At 42.6% G+C, this 21425-nt stretch overlaps 1 protein-coding gene across 1 annotated transcript in view; it reads right to left on the bottom strand.

Annotated features, from left to right (window-relative positions):
• LOC120054194 (membrane-associated guanylate kinase, WW and PDZ domain-containing protein 2-like) overlaps window positions 1–21425 on the bottom strand; it is a 285181-nt gene that overhangs the window by 85893 nt on the left and 177863 nt on the right. Inside the window, exon 6 of the mRNA XM_039001646.1 lies at window positions 13959–14038. Within this exon, the coding sequence (XP_038857574.1) occupies window positions 13959–14038 (80 nt within the window). The remainder of the gene's footprint in view (window positions 1–13958; window positions 14039–21425) is intronic.

Here is a 21425-nt window from a genome sequence, read left to right as displayed (position 1 = left end):
CTAGACCTTAGTGCTGCTTTTGATACCATCGATCACCACATTCTTTTGGAGAGATTGGAAACCCAAATTGATCTACACGGACAAGTTCTGGCCTGGTTTAGATCTTATCTGTCGGGAAAGATATCAGTTTGTCTCTGTGAATGGTTTGTCCTCTGACAAATCAACTGAACATTTCGGTGTTCCTCAAGGTTCCGTTTTAGGACCACTATTGCTTTCACTATATATTTTACCTCTTGGGGATGTCATTCAAAAACATAATGCTAACTTTCACTGTTATGCGGATGACACACAGCTGTACATTTCAATGAAACATGGTGAAGCACCAAAATTGCCCTCGCTAGAAGCCTGTGTTTCAGACATAAGGAAGTGGATGGCTGAAAACGTTCTACTTTTAAACTCGGACAAAACAGAGATGCTTGTTCTAGGTCCCAAGAAACAAAGAGATCTTCTGTTGAATCTGACAATTAATCTTGATTGTTGTACAGTCGTCTCACATAAAACTGTGAAGGACCTCGGTGTTACTCTGGACCCTGATCTCTCTTTTGACGAACATATCAAGACTGTTTCAAGGACAGCTTTTTTCCATCTACGTAACATTGCAAAAATCAGAAACTTTCTGTCCAAAAATTATGCAGAAAAATGTATCCATGCTTTTGTCACTTCTAGGTTAGATTACTGCAATGCTCTACTTTCCGGCTACCCGGATAAAGCACTAAATAAACTTCAGTTAGTGCTAAACACGGCTGCTAGAATCTTGACTAGAACCCCAAAAAATTATGATATTACTCCAGTGCTAGCCTCTACACTGGCTTCCTGTTAAGGCAAGGGCTAATTTCAAGGTTTTACTGCTAACCTACAAAGCATTACATGGGCTTGCTCCTACCTATCTTTCCGATTTGGTCCTGCCGTACATATTTACGCTACGGTCACAAGACGCAGGTCTCCTTACTGTACCTAGAATTTCTAAACAAACAGCTGGAGGCAGGGCTTTCTCTTATAGAGCTCAATTTTTATGGAATGGTCTGCCTACCCATGTGAGAGACGCAGACTCGGTCTCAACCTTTAAGTCTTTACTGAAGACTCATCTCTTCAGTAGGTCCTATGATTGAGTGTAGTCTGGCCCAGGAGTGTGAAGGTGAACAGAAAGGCACCCCCCCCCCCCCCCTTGGGTTGTGCCGTAGCGGAGATCTTTGTGGGCTATACTCGGCCTTGTCTCAGGACGGTAGGTTGATGGTTGGAGATATCCCTCTAGTGGTGTGGGGGCTGTGCTTTGGCAAAGTGGGTGGGGTTATATCCTGCATGGTTGGCCCTGTCTGGGGGTATCGTCGGATGGGGCCACAGTGTCTCCTGACCACTCCTGTCTCAGCCTCCAGTATTTATGCTGCAGTAGTTTATGTGTCGGGGGGCTAGGGCCAGTCTGTTATCCTGTCTTATCCTGTGTCCTGTGTGAATTTAAGTATGCGCTCTCTAACTCTCTTTCTCTCTTTATTTCTCTCTCTCGGAGGACCTGAGCCCTTGGACCATGCCCCAGGACTACCTGGCCTGATGACTCCTTGCTGTCCCCAGTCCACCTGGCCGTGCTGCTGCTTCAGTTTCAACTGTTCTGCCTGAGGCTATGGAATCCTGACCTGTTCACCGGACGTGCTACCTGTCCCAAACCTGCTGTTTTCAACTCTCTAGAGACAGCCGGAGCGGTAGAGATACTCTGAATGATCGGCTATGAAAAGCCAACTGACATTTACTCCTGAGGTGCTGACCTGGCTATGTGATTATTGCAGCTCAATGGGTATAACTTCTGTTGACAATTTCAATACCTTTTGGAAACAAAAAAACATTTTACAAGGAGGATGGGATCCACCCAAATCATTTGGGTTCCTGGATCCTTTCACGGCATTATAAGACTGCGATGAGAAAATGACTTATCAACGACCCAAGCCCAGCTCAGCTAATCCCTTCCATGTGATGCAGAGTTGTCATAATGCTTCAGCAAATGTACATTATACCAGGAGCGTTGGTAGACAATGTAAGTAACCTAATGTATGTCCCTCTAACTGCCCTGGATGCCTCTGCTGATCCTACAGCTGTTGTATGTAGTAATCATGTGCCTATGAACCAAATGTATACTGTTCGCACTGAAGCGGTGTGCCCTAGGAGGAAGTCCACTGTGTGCAGCTCACCCTGCACTAACATAAATAACATGAGCATATCTACTTCTGCTAAGCTTCCCAATAAAGCAATGAAAACAAGCAAGCATCCCAGAAGAAAAGTGCTCAAAATAGCCCACGTTAACATATGTAGTTTAAGAAACAAGGTTCATGAAATCAATAATTTGCTAGTAACATATGACATTCATATTCTGACTATCTCTGAAACTCACTTAGATAATACCTTGGATGATACAGTGGTAGCAATACAAGGTTATAACATTTACAGAAAATATAGAAATGCCAACGGTGGAGGTGTTGCTGTTTTATATTCAGAACCACATTCCTGTAAAGCTTAGAGAGGATCTCGTGTGAAGTAATATGGCTACAGGTTCATCTGCCTCACCTAAAGCCCGTTCTGGTGGGAAGCTGCTATAGACCACCAAGTGCTAACAGCCAGTATCTGGATGATGTGTGTGAAATGCTTGATAATGTATGTGATATCAACAGAGAGGTATATTTGCTGGGTGATTTAAATATTGACTGGCTTTCATCAAGCTGCCCACTCAAGAAAAAGATTCAAACTGTAACCAGGTCATGCAACCTGGTTCAGGTTATCAGTCAACCTACCAGGGTAGTTAGAAACAGCACAGGAATGAAATCATCAACATGTATTGATCACATCTTTACTAATGCTACAGAAATTAGCTTGAAAGCAGTATCCAGATCCATCGAGGTGTAGTGATCACAATATAGTAGCCATATCTAGGAAAACCAAAGTTCCAAAGGCTGGGCCTAATATAGTGTATAAGAGGTCATACAGTAAATGTAATGATTCCAATGTTGTTGATGGAAATAATATTTTTTGGTCCATGGTGTGTAATGAAGAGCAAACAGACGCTGTACTTGACACATTTATGAAATTGCTTATTCCAGTTACTAATAAGCATGCACCCATTAAGAAAATTACTGTAAAATCTGTTAAATCCCAGTGGATTGATAAAGAATTGACAAATTGTATGGTTGAGAGGGATGAGACAAAAGGAATGGCAGCACAATCGATTGGTGAACATATTGCAAATTGAGAAATCATGTGACTAAACTACACTATAAAACAAAGATAAATTACATTTAAAAAATATAGTAAAAAGCTTTGGAGCACCTTAAATACAATTTTGGGTTAAAAGGCAAACTCAGCTCCATCATTCATTGAATCAGATGGCTCATTCATCACAAAACCAACTGATATTGCCAAACACTTTAATGATTTTTTAATTGGCAAGATGCTAACACTACACATTCAAGTATATCTGACAAAATTAGGAAAGACAAGCGTTGTAATTTTGAATTCCGTAAAGTGAATGTGGAAGAGGTGAAAAAATAATTATTGTCTATGAACAATGACAAGCCACCGGGTCTGACAACTTGGATGTAAAATGACTGAGGAAAATAGCAGACGATATTGCCACTCCTATTTGTCATATTTTCAATTTAAGCCGACTAGAAAGTGTGTGTCTCCAGGATTGGAGAGAAGCGAAAGTAAATCCCGTTCAGGGCAAAAAGTGAATTGCTTTGCCAAATTTTTTGCAGTATTACTTTGGTGCCTTGTTGCAAACAGGATGCATGTTTGGGAATATTTTCATTCTGTACAGGCTTCCTTCTTTTCACTTTGTCAGGTTATTATTGTGGATTAACTACAATGTTGTTGATCCATTCTCCGATCACAGCCATTCACTAGAGTCGATTGAAGCACCGGTGTGTCAATCTACAGTACCAGTCAAAAGTTGACATACCTACTCATTCAAGGGTTTTTCTTTATTTTTACTATTTTCTACATTGTAGAATATTAGTGAAGACATTTGAGATTCTTCAAAGTAGCCACCCTTTGCATTGATGTCAGCTTTGCACACTCTTGGCATTTTCTCAACCAGCTTCATGAGGTAGTCACCTGGAATGCATTTCAATTAACAGGTGTGCCTTGTTCAGAGTTAATTTGTGGAATTTATTTCCTTCTTAATGCATTTGAGCCAATCAGTTGTGTTGTGACAAGGTAGGGGTGGTATACAGAAGATAGCTCTATTTGGTAAAAGACCAAATCCTTATTATGGCAAGAACAGCTCAATAAGCAAAGATAAATAACTGTCCATCATTACTTTAAGACATGGCAGTCAATTCGGAAAATGTCAAGAACTTTGACAATTTCTTTAAGTGCAGTCGCAAGAACCATCAAGCTCTATGATGAAACTGGCCACAGGAAAGGAAGACCCAGAGTTACCTCTGCTGCAGAGGATAAATTCATTACATTATTTGGGCTGCAATCGGAGGTGCAGTTAACTGCACTGTTCTGTGAAGGGAGTAGTACACAGCGTTGTACGAGATCTTCAGTTTCTTGGCAATTTCTCACATGGAATAGCCTTCATTTCTCAGAACAAGAATAGACTGATGAGTTTCAGAAGAAAGTGCTTTGTTTCAGGACATTTTGAGCCTGTAATCGAACCCACAAATGCTGAGAGGGTAGTAAGTTTTAAGTTCCTCGGCGTACACATCACGGACAAACTGAATTGGTCCACCCACACAGACAGCGTTGTGAAGAAGGCGCAGCAGCGCCTCTTCAACCTCAGGAGGCTGAAGAAATTCGGCTTGTCACCAAAAGCACTGACAAACTTCTACAGATGCACAATCGAAAGCATCCTGTCGGGCTGTATCACCGTCTGGTACGGCAACTGCTCCGCCCACAACCATAAGGCTCTCCAGAGGGTAGTGAGGTCTGCACAACGCATCACCGGGGGCAAACTACCTGCCCTCCAGGACACCTACACCACCCGATGTCACAGGAAGGCCATAAAGATCATCAGGGACAACAACCACCCGAGCCACTGCCTGTTCACCCCGCTATCATCCAGAAGGCGAGGTCAGTACAGGTGCATCAAAGCAGGGACCGAGAGACTGAAAAACAGCTTCTATCTCAAGGCCATCAGACTGTTAAACAGCCACCACTAACATTTAGTGGCTACTGCCAACATACTGACTCAACTCCAGCCACTTTAATAATGGGAATTGATGGAAATTTATGTAAAAATATATCACTAGCCACTTTAAACAATGCCACTTAATATAATGTTTACATACCCTACATTACTCATCTCATATGTATATGTATATACTGTACTCTATATCATCTACTGCATCTTGCCATCTTTATGTAATACATGTATCACTAGCCACTTTAAACTATGCCACTTTATGTTTATATACCCTACATTACTCATCTCATATGTATATACTGTACTCTATACCATCTACTGCATCTGCCTATGCCGTTCTGTACCATCACTCATTCATATATGTAACGCTCGTCTTCCTCCTCGTCTGAGGATGAGCAAGGATCGGACCAAAATGCAGCGTGGTTTGAATACATACTTTAAAAAAATAATAATAACGAATTCGAAAAACACTTGATAAACTACAAAACAACAAAACGACGTGAACAGACCTGAACATGAGAACATAAAACATGAACGCACGAACAGGAACGAACGAAACGAAACAGTACCGTGTGGCGAACAAACACAGACACAGCAACAATCACCCACAAACAAACAGTGAGAACAGCCTACCTTAATATGGTTCTCAATCAGAGGAAACGTAAAACACCTGCCCCTGATTGAGAACCATATCAGGCTAATTGAAAATGAACCCAACATAGAAACACATAACATAGAATGCCCACCCAGCTCACGTCCTGACCAACTAAACAAAGACAAAACAAAGGAAATAAGGTCAGGAACGTGACAATATATCTTTATGTACATATTCTTTATCCCGTGTGTATGTGTATAAGGTAGTAGTTGGGGAATTGTTAGGTTAGATTACTCGTTGGTTATTACTGCATTGGCGGAACTAGAAGCACAAGCATTTCGCTACACTCGCATTAACATCTGCTAACCATGTGTATGTGACAAATACAATTTGATTTGATTTGATGCTCCAGATACTCAACTAGTCAATAGTCATTTACAACATTGACAATGTCTACACTGTATTTCTGATCAATTTGGTGTTATTTTAATGGACATAAAAATGAGCTTTTCTTTAAAAAAACAAGGATATTTCTATGTGACACCAAACTTTTAAACGGTAGTGGAGGTATTACAGACTCGGTCGGGGAGAGGTTTAAAATGTCAGTGAAGACACTTGCCAGTTGGTCTGCGCATGCTTTGAGTACACGTCCTGGTAATCCGTCTGGCTCTGCGGCTTTGTGAATGTTGACCTGTTTAAAGGTCTTGCTCACATCGGCTACCAAGAGCGTTATCACACAGTCGTCCGGAACAGCTGGTGCTCTCATGCATGCTTCAGTGTTGCTTGCCTCGAAGCGAGCATAAAAGGCATTTAGCTTGTCTGGTAGGCTCGCGTCACTGAGCAGCTCGTGGCTGGGTTTCCCTTTGTAGTCCGTAATAGTTTTCAAGCCCTGCCACATCCGACAAGTATCAGAGCCGGTGTAGTAGGATTCAATCTTAATGGTTCGTCTGAGGGCATAGCGGAATTTCTTATAAGTGTCTGGGTTAGTGTCCCACTCTTTGAAAGCGGCAGCTCTAGCCTTTAACTCGATGTGGATGTTGCCTGTAATCCATGGCTTCTGGTTGGGTTATGTACGTACGGCTACTGTGGGGACGACGTCCTCGATGCACTTATTGATGAAGCCAGTGACTGAGGTGGTATAGTCATCAATGCCATTGAATGAATCCCGGAACATATTCCAGTCTGTGCTAGCAAAACAGTCCTGTAGTTTAGCATCTGCTTCATCTGACCACTGGTGCTTCCTGCTTAAATTTTTGCTTGTAAGCAGGAATCAGCAGGATAGAATTATGGACAGATTTGCCAAATGGAGGGCGAGGGAGAGCTTTGTACGCATCTCTGTGTGTGGAGTAAAGGTGGTCTAGAGTTGTTTTCCCCTCTGGTTGCACATTTAACATGTTGATAGAAATTAGGTAAAACTGATTTAATTTTCCCTGCATTAATGTTCCTAGCCACTAGGAGCGCCCCTCTGGATGAGCGCTTTCCTGTTTGCTTATGGCAGTAGAAAACTCATTGAGTGCGGTTTTAGTGCAGCAACAGCCTGTAGAAGTATGTAGACAGCTATGAAAAGAACAGATGAAAACTCTCTAGGTAGATTGTGTGGTCTACAGCTTATCATGAGATACTCTACCTCAGGCGAGCAAAACCTCGAGACTTCCTTAGATATCGTTGTTTACATAAATGCATAGGCCCCCGCCCCATGTCTTACCAGAGGCTGCTGTTCTGTCCTGCCGATAGAGCGTATGCTGTATGTTATTAATGTCGTCGTTCAGCCGCGACTCTGTGAAACATAAGATATTACAGTTTTTAATGTCCTGTTGGTAGAATAAACGTGATTTCAGTTTTTCCCATTTAGCGATTGAAAGTTAGCTAGCAGGACAGAGCAAGGGCAGATTAGCCACTCGTCGCCTGACCCTCACAAGGCAGCCTGATCTCTTTCCGCGGGATCTCCGTTTCCTTCTCCAGTGAATAACGAGGATCTGGGCCTGGTCGGGTGTCTGTATTATATACTTCCCATCTGACTCATTGTAGAAGAACTATTTGTCCAGTTTGAGATGAGAAATCGCAGTTCTGATGGCCAGAAGCTATTTTCGGTCATAATAGACGGTAGCAGCAACATTATGTACAAAACAAGTTACGAACAACACGAAAAAACAAACAAAATAGCATGGTTGGTGAGCATGAGCCGATAAGACGGCAGCCTTCCCCTCCGGCGCCATCATAGGGAGCAATACCTGTTATTGACAAATATACACATTCCCCCGCCCCTCGTCTTACCAGACGTAGCTTCTTTGTTCTGCTGATGCATGGAAAATCCCGGGCAGCTCTATATCATCTGTGTCGTCGTTCAGCCACGACTCGGTGAAACCTAAGATATTACAGTATTAAATGTCCCGTTGGCAGGATAGTCTTGATCGTATGTCATCCATTTTGTTTTTCCAATGATTGCACGTTGGTCAATAGAACGGATGGTAGTGGAGATTTACTCACTCGCCTACGAATTCTCAGAAGGCAGCCTAACCTCCGCCCCCTTTTTCTCTGTCTTTTCTTCACGTAAATTACGGGGATTTGGAAAGCAGTATATCCTTCACGTCGGACAAGTTAAAGACAAAATCTTCATCCAGTTTGAGGTGAGTAATCGCTGTTCTGATGTTCAGAAGTTATTTTCGGTCATAGGAGACGGTAGCAGCAACATTATGTACAAAATAAGCAAAAAAAATAAGTTACAAGCAACATGAAAAATCTAACAAAATAGAACAGCAGCCATCCCCTCCGGCGCCATTCTCTCAAAGACTGTGTGCTAGATCTGTGGTGACAAGCCTTTGAACTATGAGTCAGCTAAAGCATTTACTGTACATACAAGCTTGATCATACACCAACTAAAGTCTATGCACAAATACATCTCATGCACACGTGCACACACACTCTCACCCATCACCTCTCACTCAAAACACAGCAGGAGAGCGAGAGACTGACAGAGGGAGAGTGAAGGACAAAGACAATGAAACGGAAGGAAGAGAAAAGGGATGAGAAAACAGATGGGGATGAGGAAAAGCAGATGAAAGTAAACATGCATGTAGTTCTGCCTAAATTTTTGAAACTGTGACGCTCCAGGAAATCCCAGAATCCTTCAGTCAGACTGGCAGCAAACAACAACAACAACATTGGGGCTATGTACCAATACTACAAAGAGGATTTTCTTCCTATATCCTAAACCATTTCCTAGAGGTCCTATTCCCTTCCTTCCCTATGTCCTATTTTCTAAGTCTTTAAACCCTCCCCTTCTTTTACGATGTCCTATTCTCTTTCCTTTCTTTTCAAATCAAATCAGCATATTGGTCGCGAAACACAGATTTGCAGATGTTCTCAGGTGCAGCAAAATGCTTGTGTTTCTATCTTCAACAGTGCAGTAATACCTAGAAATATATGCATATACTGTAGAGTGCCTTTGGAAAGTATTCAGACCCCTGGACTTTTTTCACATTCTGTTGCGTAATTTCCTAGGCAATCTACACACAGTACCCCATAATGACTATGTGAAAACAGGTTTTAGCATTTTTGGCAAATTAATAAAGTTTAAAAAAACAGAAATACCTTGTAAGTAATCAGACCCTTTGCGATTAGACTTGAAATTGAGCTCAGGTGCATCCTGTTTCAATTCATCATCCTTGAGATGTTTCTACAACTTGGAGTCCACCTGTGGTAAATTCAATTAATTGGACATGATTTGGAAAGGCACACACCTGTCTATATAAGGTCCCACAGTTGTCAGTGCAGGTCAGAGCAAAAACCAAGCCATGAGGTCGAAGGAATTGTCCGTAGAGCTCCGAGACAGGATTGTGTCGAGGCAGAGATCCGGGGAAGGGTACCAAAACATTTCTTCAGCATTGAAGGTCCCCAAGAACATAGTGGCCTCCATCATTCTTCAATGGAAGAAGTTTGGAACCACCAAGACTCTTCCTAGAGCTGCCCCCGGCCAAACTGAGAAATCGGGGGAGAAGGGTCTTGGTCAGGGAGGGGACGACAAATGCCAAGCGTCACGTCTAGAGGAAACATAGCACCATCCCTAAAGTGAAGCACGGTGGTAGCAGCATCATACTGTGGGGATGTTTTTCAGCGGCAGGGACTGGGAAACTAGTCCGGATTGAGACAAAAAGAGCAAAGTACAGAAAGATCCTTGATGAAAGCCTGCTCAGGACCTCAGTAGGGGGCGAAGTTTCACCCTACAAGAAGACAATGGCCTTACCTTAAGCACACAGCCAAGACAATGCAGGCGTGGCTTAGGGACAAGTCTCTGAAAATCCTTGAGTGGCCCAGCCAGAGCCCGGACTTGAACCTGATCAAACACCTGAAAATACCTTTGCAGCGACACTCCCCATCCAACCTGACAGTGCTTGAGAGGCTCTGCAGAGAAGAATGGGAGAAACTCTCAAGAAGACTCAAGGCTGTAATCGGTGCAAAAGCTTCTTTAGCAAAGTACTGAGTAAAGGGTCTGAATACTTATGTAAATGTGATATTGCTTGTTTCCATTTTTTTTAAATTAGCAAAACGTCATTATGGGGTATTATGTGTAGATTTGCTGAGAGAAAAAAACGATTTAATCAATTTTAGAATAAGGCAGTAACCTAACAAAATATGGAAAAAGTCAAGGGGACTGAATACCTTTCAATTCCACTGTACATAATGTGTTCTAGTCAAGGCCTATCCTATTTAACTATTGCTGTACATATACTGTTCTTCAGATATGACATATCCATATACTGTCCATACATTCATCACTAATATTTCTGTTTCTTTTACTTTTTAGATGTGTGTATTGTTAGATATTACTGCACTGTTGGAGCTAGGCTCACAAGCATTTCGCTACACCCGCAATAACATCTGCTAAATCTGTGTATGTGACCAATACAATTTTATTTTATTTGACCTGGTTCAAGTTCACATTACTCCGTGTCTCTCCCGACTTCGCATCGTAGTAGCAGCGTGTGGAGCAGCTAGCTAGCCCCCTGGTAATTCCATTTAACTTTGTCCAGTTGAAACAAGATGTCATTAGGGAAGGGGGAGAAAAAGCAGCACAAGCCTAGCAAAGCTTTCCCTGCCAATTGCGGTCATTACATCCAGTCTGATTCATATCGGCTCTGTGCTACTTGCCTCAGCGTAGACCACACTTTGGCGGCTCTCATTGACCCCACTAGCTGTGTGCATTACGCTAAACTGGGCCCCGGTGTCATTAATCGTAAAGTATGTAGAAAGCATTGCTCAGGCCTCGCTCTTGCTCAAAGATGACTGCGTTGAGAACTAAGTCACAGAGCAGGGAAGAGGCTATACAGTCTTCCATTCCGCTTGAGCTCTTGACAAATTCAGAGGTCTCCTGTCTTTCCCAGGGGGTGGACCTTTCTGATTAATCTGAAAGTGATAAGGGTCCTTCCATATCCATCCGACAACGTGTACCAGCCTTCCCAGACTGTGTGTCATTGATGGAGTGTTCCTGGGCAGAGCCACTTTCAGGGGTAGAGACTACCTGGGAATAGTGCAGTCCACTGCACAGGGGAAAGCGGTCTGAGCCCTCAGACACAAGATACAGTCTCTGTTGGCGAAGAGAGCCACACGTGTGGTGCCGAGGGAGGAAGCTCACCAGGTCTTCTTCAGCCACTACTTCTTGGCCCCCAAATGGAATGCTTATTTCCACATCAGTTTATCCTGCACACAGCAGATGAGGTTCGCCTCCTAAGGTACAGCTTACGGATGTCTCACCTTAACATTCGGTCTGTTCCTAGCCCCACGGACATACACAAAGTGTGCCAAATCCTCCCTAGCCCTGTCTATGGGAGAGAGGCTTAAGAGTCCTGACGTACATCGACTGTGATTGATCTGCGCAGACACTCAGGCTCAGTCAGCGGAACTCACAGTCCAGCTGTTGTCGCATCTGCTCGCTCTAGTCTTCAGAATAAATCGTGCCATAAGCTTGCTCTTACCGACCCATCAGCAAATCTATGGATTGTCTCTAGTCTTTGTAACCTGTCGAGCAGCCCTCACCGCGGAGAGAGTGACTGCTTTCTCCACTGACTCTCAGTGTGACTTACTGGATGTTTGTCTGAGGCGTCTTGGGCTCATGGCCTCCATGATTGTGGTAGTCCCTCTTGGCCTCCTCCTCATGAGAGACTTCCAGCATTGGGTGACCTCATGCCGCTTAAACCCGTCTCTCTACCTGCACTACTCCCAAGGAAGAGTGCATTCCCGGCAACTTCACTGTCTGGCGAGAGACATCTTGTTATGGAGGGAGCAGGGAACATCTTGTCTCTCAGAGCAACATATGTGTCAGGCAGACTAAACTCAGGAGTTTATCCTGCACACAGGAGATATGAGGTTCACCTCCTAGGGCATAGCCTGCGGATATAACACCTTACCATTTGGTCTGTCCATGGCAGGTATTCACGAAGTGTGCCGAAGCGGCCCTAGCCCCCCTATGGGGGAGAGGCTTAAGATTCCTGACGTACAATGACAACTGGTTGATCTATGCAGACACTCGGCCTCCAGCAGCGGAGCAAACAGCACAGCTGTTGTCGCACCTGCTCACTCTAGGCTTCAGGATAAATCGTGCCAAAAGTTTGCTCCTACTGACCCAGTAGAAAATCTATTTGGGATTGTCTCTGGATTCTGCAGCTTGTCAATCTGCAGCTTCTTGGGCTGATGGCCTCCATTATTTTTTGTTGTAGTCCCGCTTGGCCTCCTCCTCATGAGTGACTTCTGGCGTTGGGTGAACTCACCCCACTTAGCTGTCCACCGGCACAGACGCGTGCGTCTCTCTGCAAATTGTCTATCGGCACTTCAATGTTGGAGAGATCCATTCCTCTTGATGCAGGGCTGCCCTACTGGAAGTCCTCATGTGCAAAGTAGTGATGACAGATGCGTGGTAGTCCCGCTTGATCTCCTCCTCATGAGAGGCTTCCAGAATTGGGTGGCATTGTGTTGTGTGACCATTTTAGAGTGACCTTTTACTGTCCCCAGCACAAGGTGCACCTGTGCATACTGTTTAATCAGCTTATTGATACGGCACACTTGTCAAGTGTATGGGTCATCTTGGCTCATTAAAAAAGTGCTTATTAACAGGGATGTAAACTAATTTGTATACCAAATTTGAGAGAAATAAGCTTTTGTGCGTATGGAAAATGTTTGGGATCTTTTATTTCAGCTCATGAAACATGGGATCAACACTTTACATGTTGCATTTATATTTTGGTTCAGTGTATTTCCATGCAAAAAGCCAATACCTTAAAAAGGATATATAATCCACAATAAAAAGTGACATTGGTTGGAAGGATCCGCATGATAATGGTTCCGTATCTTTCTTATGGTGATTGGGTAAGTTACATTTTCGCTAGAGCTGCTGTGAGTAACATAAGTAACATAGACTTTAGTAATTTGGGATGAAAGTATATGTAGATTTCCACTGGGAATCCATCATTACCAGGTGATTAACCATTTTGTAAACGTAATGGCCTCCAACAGCTCACCTAGGGAAATGTTTCTATCCATATACATGTTCTCCGGTTCACTTATAATTGGTAAATGTACCTTATTTAGGAAATATCTTTCTTTGAACTTTTGTTTTCAGGTTGATACAGTTTGTGATAAAATGTTTTAAAGACTGAGTTAATTTCAGAAAAATCTATTCTTATGCTACCATCTGGGGTTTTAATGCAAATCTGCCATTTTCAACCCATGTACTGGTTGTGAGTGTAAAGGGCTACGGCTTCAAATACAGAATAAAATATTGCTATGTTACATGGTTGCACAAAACTCAGGGCCCTCCCTATGTCTTATTGCCCTTTCCTTCATTTCCCTTGACCTTTCTGATGTAGAAGGACATATACTGAGTGGATAGGTGGAGGCAATATGGCAGCAATTCCCTCCTTCTATGCAATACGATGATTAACTATGCTGTATTTTTTTCAGGTATCAAGATAACTGCCCACGTATTACTCCAAAGGTGGGTTGTGAGTGAGAATAAAAATGGATAAAAAGAAAGGGAGAAAGCAGGACATGAACAGAAACAGATCACGTGAGAAAAAGAGCAAGCAAGCTAGAGAGATAGGGGATGGGGGATACAGAGAGCAGGGTTTGTGCTAACACTCCACATAGCAATTATAATTCCCATCACACACAGGTCCTTTACTGGAGAGGAGAGGAAGAGAAGAGAGAAACCTTACGCATCAACATAAAAACACAAACACTCACCGTCCTCTTTGCACTCCTCAGGTGGTTTGGCCTTCTTTGCCAGCCGAGGATCCAGCCATGACGTGGTTTTGGTGTTGTGACTGGAGAGGAGAGAAAGAAAGAGAGAGACTTTTGACTTTTTGTCTTACTTTAAAATGAGCCATCACTAACCCCCACACCCTAAAATTGCATCGCATGCCATCACAACCTCCACACAATCATATTTCACAGTACACAACATCCCAGTACATTACACCTTCCAGCACCACATTACAACCATACATCCAACCCTATTGGGAATTTTCCAGTACAGGTGTGCACATTATACATCTTAGAGTAGTAAGCAGAATAAGTGCACTCTATATGTGTGTCTAGGTCATTAGTCTAAGGGAAGCCATTACCTAGTCCCGTGAGGTTCATTGGAAGTGCACTCTATGTGTCTAGATCATTAGGCTAAGGGAAGCCATTACCTAGTCCCGTGAGGTTCATTGGAAGTGCACTCTATGTGTCTAGATCATTAGGCTAAGGGAAGCCATTACCTAGTCCCATGAGGTTCATTGGAAGTGCACTCTATGTGTCTAGATCATTAGGCTAAGGGAAGCCATTACCTAGTCCCGTGAGGTTCATTGGAAGTGCACTCTATGTGTCTAGATCATTAGGCTAAGGGAAGCCATTACCTAGTCCCGTGAGGTTCATTAGACATGCCTTAAGAGCATAGGTTTGTATTACTTAAACACCATTAGACATGCACCTGCATTAGGAGTGTGCGTGTCTGTTTATTTTTGTATCGTTGCTATGGTTACGCCACCAATAGAATCTATGCCCTAATGTCTGTACCAATAAGAAAATGGAAACCAAGCTAAAATAAGTGCGAGGCAAAAAGATAATGGTGGCTAAATGCCAAAGGGGATGAATCATTAACATAAAGAGGAGTTACTATGTGTGTGACTTAAGGATGAAAACGGTATAAAAGGTGTACCGAGGCTGGAAAGTCAGTTGGTCCATGTGGCAGCTCGGATTGTTACTTTGTAATGAAGTACATTTGAAATCACAAGTTCCGGTATCTGAGAAATATGATTGAGCGAATATTTCCACGACATAAATGGTGAGCTTGCCAGGAGTGGCTACAAGGGACCAGTAAATGGTTGGAAACTCTGTGACTGCAGACGGGTCTTTCTGGATGAATAGCACAAACAGGTGGCCACCTCAAAGAGAGGTAAAGCCAAGTCTTACTTATAGTTTAAGTTTGTGTGGTTCGTTTCGGAGCCTGCATCAGCAATAGAAACACCAAGTAGGTCTCTCCAAATTTAACGAACTAAAGGATATTAGGAGCTTTTGAAGTCAATAAATCATTTAAAAAAAAATCATTTTAAAAAAGAAGAGAAAAAGAAAAGCTTTAAGGGTTGCAGCAGTGAAAGTATAATTGAAATATTAGTGTGGCCACTGCGGATTGGGAGTTGTGTGTTTCATCTGTTTTGGATGGTTCCGTTGAGTGGGGTTATTCAACTGTCTTGTTCGGGTGGTTCATCTGGCCAGTCTGAGTTAGGATTGTGTTGTCTGATTCAGTTTGGCCGACTTGTTTGTTTAGGCCTGTTTGAGTTCGCACAAACGCAACCCATTCATCTTATTCAATCAGTCCAAGTCAGGTGGGTCATTCAATTCATCCAGCTCGCTCAGTCATTCATCAAGGGGTGGTTGTTCAATCTCGTTCCGATCATGTCTGCCCTGTTGATTGTTCGATCCAGTTTGGAGTGGCAACTGTCAATCTGCATGGTCGAATAGAATTAGACAAAAAGACCTGTGGTTACCGCCTATTTTTTTGAGGAAGTGAATCAATAAAAGACTGCTCAGACAGGCAAAAAGACCTGTGATTACTGCCAATTGTGCCGAGGAAGTGAATCAATAAGGGACTGCTCAGACAGGCAAAAATATCTATGGTTGCCGCCTATTGTGGCGAGGAAGTGAATCAATAAGGACTGCTCAGATAGGCAAAAATCCTGTGGCTAACACTTGGCTCTGTTGAGGACGTGAATCAGCGAAGGATTGCTCAGACAGGTAAAAGCCTGTGTAATACCGCTTTTTTCTGTGTCGGGGAAGTGTATCAGAGAAGAACTGAATTTGCAGGTCGCTTAGGAAAGCAAAAGAGTTGTGAACAAGTGAGTGTGAAAGTTCTCTGCTGTTGGCGGGGAAGGGGTGGAGCACTTCTCCCGGACCATTGCTTAAGTGTGACCTGGTAGGGAGGACGCACCCAGTCCCGTACTAAAGGAGGGGCGTGTGAATGGTACATGAATAACCATTGAAGTAATATAATACTAGAAGTTTGAACAGTCAGGATAAATAAAAAAATACATGAACATTATAAAATAGTAATAAATGTCAAGACGACATCAGCGATTGCCATTTAAAATTGCATACTGTGCTGCGTGGTAGAAAAATATACAGTACAGAGAAACATAGAAGTAATAACATTTGAAGTAAGCATATACTTGGAAAGAGAGAACAATTATAAAAACCTAGACAAGGGTAATAACCAATAGACCGAGTACAATAATCAGAGAAAGAAAAATAACGTGGATATCAATAGGAGGGAATAGGGTGTGTGGTCAAGCCATCTAGGGCTTAACAGAATGTTAGGAAGATTGGACCAGTAGGGAGAAATCTAAAAACAAGAGAAAGACTGGTTTTAATAAAGTGAATAGCACAATAAAACAAACTAGGGAGCAAAGAATAAATACGAATATCACAGGAAGCTAAAGGAATAAACAGACAAATAAACCCGGAAACCAGAATATCAGTAGTGTTAGAACAGAAAAGGAAGATAATAAATGAAAGATTATGTGGAATTAGGATGACAAGTGTGAATAGTTTTGGTAATATAGGTTATCAATAATAGTGGTATTTGAGGCGCAATACTGGAATAAGACATTAAGTCATCTGTATTCCCCAGTAATACATTTGCAGACGCTGTAGTATAGGTTCTAAAACAAGGTATTAAGTGTCGTGACCAATGAATTATTATCCGGGGAAGTGGGTAGCGCTACCTTGGAGAATAGTTAATAGAAGGTGTGTATTATAGAAGGGATAGGTTTGGGAATAATAACTATTGAAATGACGACAAACGGCCCCATTTCTCCCTGTAATATGGAGCTAGAGGATTTTAATAAAGCCATGGAGTCGCTGAAAGAGGCGCACGAGCATTCTACCAATTCGGCTCGAATATGGGGAATTAATAGAGGCATTTAGCTACAAAAAGACTGGGTACGGGAGTGCCTTGATAGAATTTTCACTTCTACTTTGATGGCAGGTTTGAACCCTGTGTTCAAAACAGTAATTAGGGGGGGTAGTGGATGAAATAGAGCAGGATGTTTTGAGAGTGGAATATAACTCCGCTCACTTCGCAGACGTGCGAGGGGTTAATAGGGCCACCGGGAAAGTAACTACCTATAGTTTCAATGGCCAAGGTAAACCAAAGAAACGTAGCGGAAAAACATCAAAGCGTAGGGGGACAGAGTCGTGTTTTAGGTGTTGGGCTATTGGTCATTGGAAAAGGGAGTGTAGAGTGGGAATGAAACATGCTGCATTTGAAGGAAATGCCACTATACATGCGTTTGCATCTTTTACAAAAGAGAACAAACAAATCCTTTTGAGAGGAGCAGGAGAGGAAATGTCACATATCGGTGTATAGCCTCGGTTCAATCGATAGTGGTTCATAGACATTACAGTTTCTATGTGAAGGAAGACGTATGAGATCACATCTTACACAACTTTTTAGTAGAAGCCAGGGATCAAATATCACAGATTCCTTATGATGAGAAATTGGCTAAACTTGCCAGAGGAAAATGTACTTTGGGTTGAAGAATCTAGGTGAAATGTCAGGGGAATGGATTCTGAAGGTAACACATTTCATTTATCTGGCCAAACACTCCTTGCAAACTCAGAAAGCCTGTTTTTTGGGGGATCTATTCTGAAATAGATTTACATTTTATGTCATCTTATTCTGAAATAGATTTCTAGAATGTAAGAAAGAGTGGAGGGGTAATGAGGAATTAGCAAAGGGGTTACTAAATCTAAAATTAACTTTATATTTTTGAAGTTAGTTCCTGAACATTGTGGTGTGGTGGTTATGGAGAATAGTACAAGCTAAATAAAAGATGCATAAACGTTGGTGGATTGAAACAAACATTTAATTATTGGAGTAAGGACAGTGCATTTAGAATTATCATGTTTGGTTTATAATTAATACTTTTGGCTTGCTGATTAAAATATAGAATAGTGAATGCTAACGAGATGTACACTTTCTTTTCCAGAAGAGGGGGTTTCATTATCTCTTGTTGAAATGTCCCCGGAGACTGTAGTATTGGGGAGAGCAGTTAGTGATATTCGACTGTTTTAAGTATAAAAGTATCTGGATTAGGCCATAAACGGAGTTCCAGATAAGCGAGGCCTGTTCATGTGTGTTTTTGAACTACGGTTCACCAGCACACACACACAATTTACCGGTTATGAATATGCATTAGTGGTGTTGATACTGTGGGATTTATTTTGGATGGGGTTTATTCAATTCAGTTTAAATTGGGTATGCAGAAGGATGGAAATGTTTGGAAGGTTTTGAAATGGTTTCTGAAGGACAGGGAAAGAAAAGGGAGAGGAAATAATTAATGGTGTCGAATGCCCGGTATCCTGACTTTCTGGTGAGGCCTGATCAATCTCACTAGAAATTATAGAAACAGGTGGGATTCAATTATAAAATGAATGAGAAACACTAGTTTATTTTTTTATTTTTTTTTACCCCCTTTTCTCCCCAATATTCGTGGTATCCAATCGCTAGTAATTACTATCTTGTATCATCGCTACAACTCCCGTACGGGCTCGGGAGAGACGAAGGTCGAAAGCCATGCGTCCTCCGAAGCACAAACCAACCAAGCCGCACTGCTTCTTAACACAGCGCGCCTCCAACCCGGAAGCCAGCCGCACCAATGTGTCGGAGGAAACACCATGCACCTGGCCCCCTTGGTTAGCGCGCACTGTGCCCGGCCCGCCACAGGAGTCGCTGGAGTGCGATGAGACAAGGATATCCCTACCGGCCAAACCCTCCCTAACCCGGACGACGCTAGGCCAATTGTGCGTCACCCCACGAACCTCCCGGTCACGGCCGGCTGTGACAGAGCCTGGGCGCGAACCCAGAGACTCTGGTGGCGCAGCTAGCGCTGCGATGCAGTGCCCTAGACCACTGCGGCACCCGGGAGGCCCTAGAAACACTAGTTTCTACTCTATTTAACCATTGCTTCATGAGATAAGTTGATTGGTTATTCGAATTTGTTAATTTTTGATCTAACATGTTTTTGAATCACGTTGTGAATTATGTGTTCGAAGGGAAAATTCCAGTTCCCTGGGGTCCTGGTCTTTGGGTAAATATACAAATGTACTTGTTCAGTCTGCATAAAGAAGGGAAAATATATGTTAATAAGGGATGACAGTTATTCCAAATAGATTGTGATATGTTTATTGCTGATTAAATTTTTTGTTTTTATTTCGATACAAATTTCACCAGATTGGGATTTATGGAGTGTGGGATTCCAGGAGGGGTTAGGATGCTAACTTCCTGATCTGGTAACTTTTCCGAGAGGTCACCAGTAAAATAAGGGAGTATGAACTAATTTTGAAAAGGGTTTTAGCAGTAACAGTATGTTGTTATGCTCTTAGACATTTGTCGTGGAGATAATGTTATTAAGAAAAGGTTAATGTAATAATTTCTCATTGTCACTGCTTGTCTGGATTTCCTGAAACAGAAAAGGAATTGAACTAAACTGTTGTTCTGATCTGTCCTCTCTTGAGGTTATCATGGAAGGTGACGTCAGATCGTGTCTTAATGCATGGTAGGAATACTTTGACCACAAACAGTGTGTGTGTGAACCTCAAAACCTTCCCTAACCGGCTGAAGAAAGAGCGACAAAGGCGTGCAATGTGACAGTGACTTTTAACACTTCTATCGGAGTCCGAGCCATAAACCGGGGTGCGGGCGGCAGGAGTGCTGAGAGCGCATGTGGAGTAAGCATGGAGAGAGAGAACGGCTCAGGTGAGAGACTCATGTACGTGGGAGAAACGGATGTATCTATTTGGATATTGAAATTGAGACATTATCAAGGGCCATCAAATGGGACAGGCAAGAGTTACATGTGCCGTTGGGAAAATGAACTGTAAACGCTATCTGAAAAAGAGAGAGAGAGAGACGGGAGAAGGAGGGGGGGGGGGGGGGGGGGGTTGGTCTACACACTGCAAGCGATTTGGACTAAGTATGCATTGAGATACTGATCTTTCATTACCAGGCCACTCGTGACAGGAAAGCAGGGACAAAGGGGGCTGTAATGAGAAGAGTTATTACCGGCAATAAAAGGTTCCGTTAATAAATGTACATTCTAACAGGGATGATGTGTGCTAAGTTGAGAAGCTGGAATTCGAGTCCTAGACTCAAAGTAAGCACTAATGACTGTCATTCTGAATTTGGGTTGGATCATTCATAAAATGTTGTGGTTATGATTCGGCTATAGCGAGAGAGAGTTGCTGTTAAACTGGAGGGGTGGGGGCACTGCTCAAATTTATTAGACTTAGGGAGGCTCTAGAAACCTTATCTAAATATCCTCTGATAACATTACGTTTTTTTGTTGTTCTCTTTTAATGTTAAATCGCATCAATACATAGAGATGTCTGGATGTTACGGTACAAATAAATTGCATACAAAGCTCATAGTCTGCGTTTTGCGATAACACCCCAAAGATTACAATTAAGGAGACGGCATGGAGAACAGCCTAACATGGGCATAGAATGTAACCAATGGACGGTTCTTTCCCCAGTTTTAGTCACATTAAGGGTGGTGTGAAGTTATTAAACATGTACTTTTTTTCTCTTTCCTTTTCAAGTCAATATGTTTTTAGGTTTCGTGGAACATAAGAGTGATCATTGTTCCAGAGGAGGGACTGGTGTATATTGACTAATTGATTTGAGAATGTTGTAGTATGTTTATAACTGTAGAAGTGCATTAGGAGTAGTGACTAGTGTGTTATGGGTTCGATGGACTGATATATGTGCAAATGTATCTGTAGCAGGGGGAGGGAGTGTTGGGACAGTGTTGGTCTGGTCCACACTCAGTACTCCTTACAGCACCTGCAGCGGTGAAGACCGTCATGTCTCTCCTCGGTGGGTGCATATTTCTCACGAGAAGTAAGGTCCAGCTGCATAATGGGTGAGCTTGAAGACATGACAGAGGAAGCAGAGCTAAAAAGAGAGAGACTAGATTCCACTGTAAGACATGTAGATGGGCTGGGTCTGGGAGCTACTTTAAACATCATAGTTGGGTTGGGTTAGCTGCTTTATTGGTTAATGCATCATATGATAGAGGATAGATGTTGGGGTATTTGTACTCTAAACAACATTTTGAAGGCATTGATGTGAAAGCATATACAGTGCTGAGTTACCTCAAGAGGATGTAGC

The sequence above is a fragment of the Salvelinus namaycush genome, chromosome 9 (assembly GCF_016432855.1).
Source record: "Salvelinus namaycush isolate Seneca chromosome 9, SaNama_1.0, whole genome shotgun sequence".
Lineage (NCBI taxonomy): Eukaryota > Metazoa > Chordata > Actinopteri > Salmoniformes > Salmonidae > Salvelinus > Salvelinus namaycush.
The sequence above is the reverse complement of the archived record's forward strand: the minus strand, read 5'-3'. Positions and strand labels throughout refer to the sequence as shown.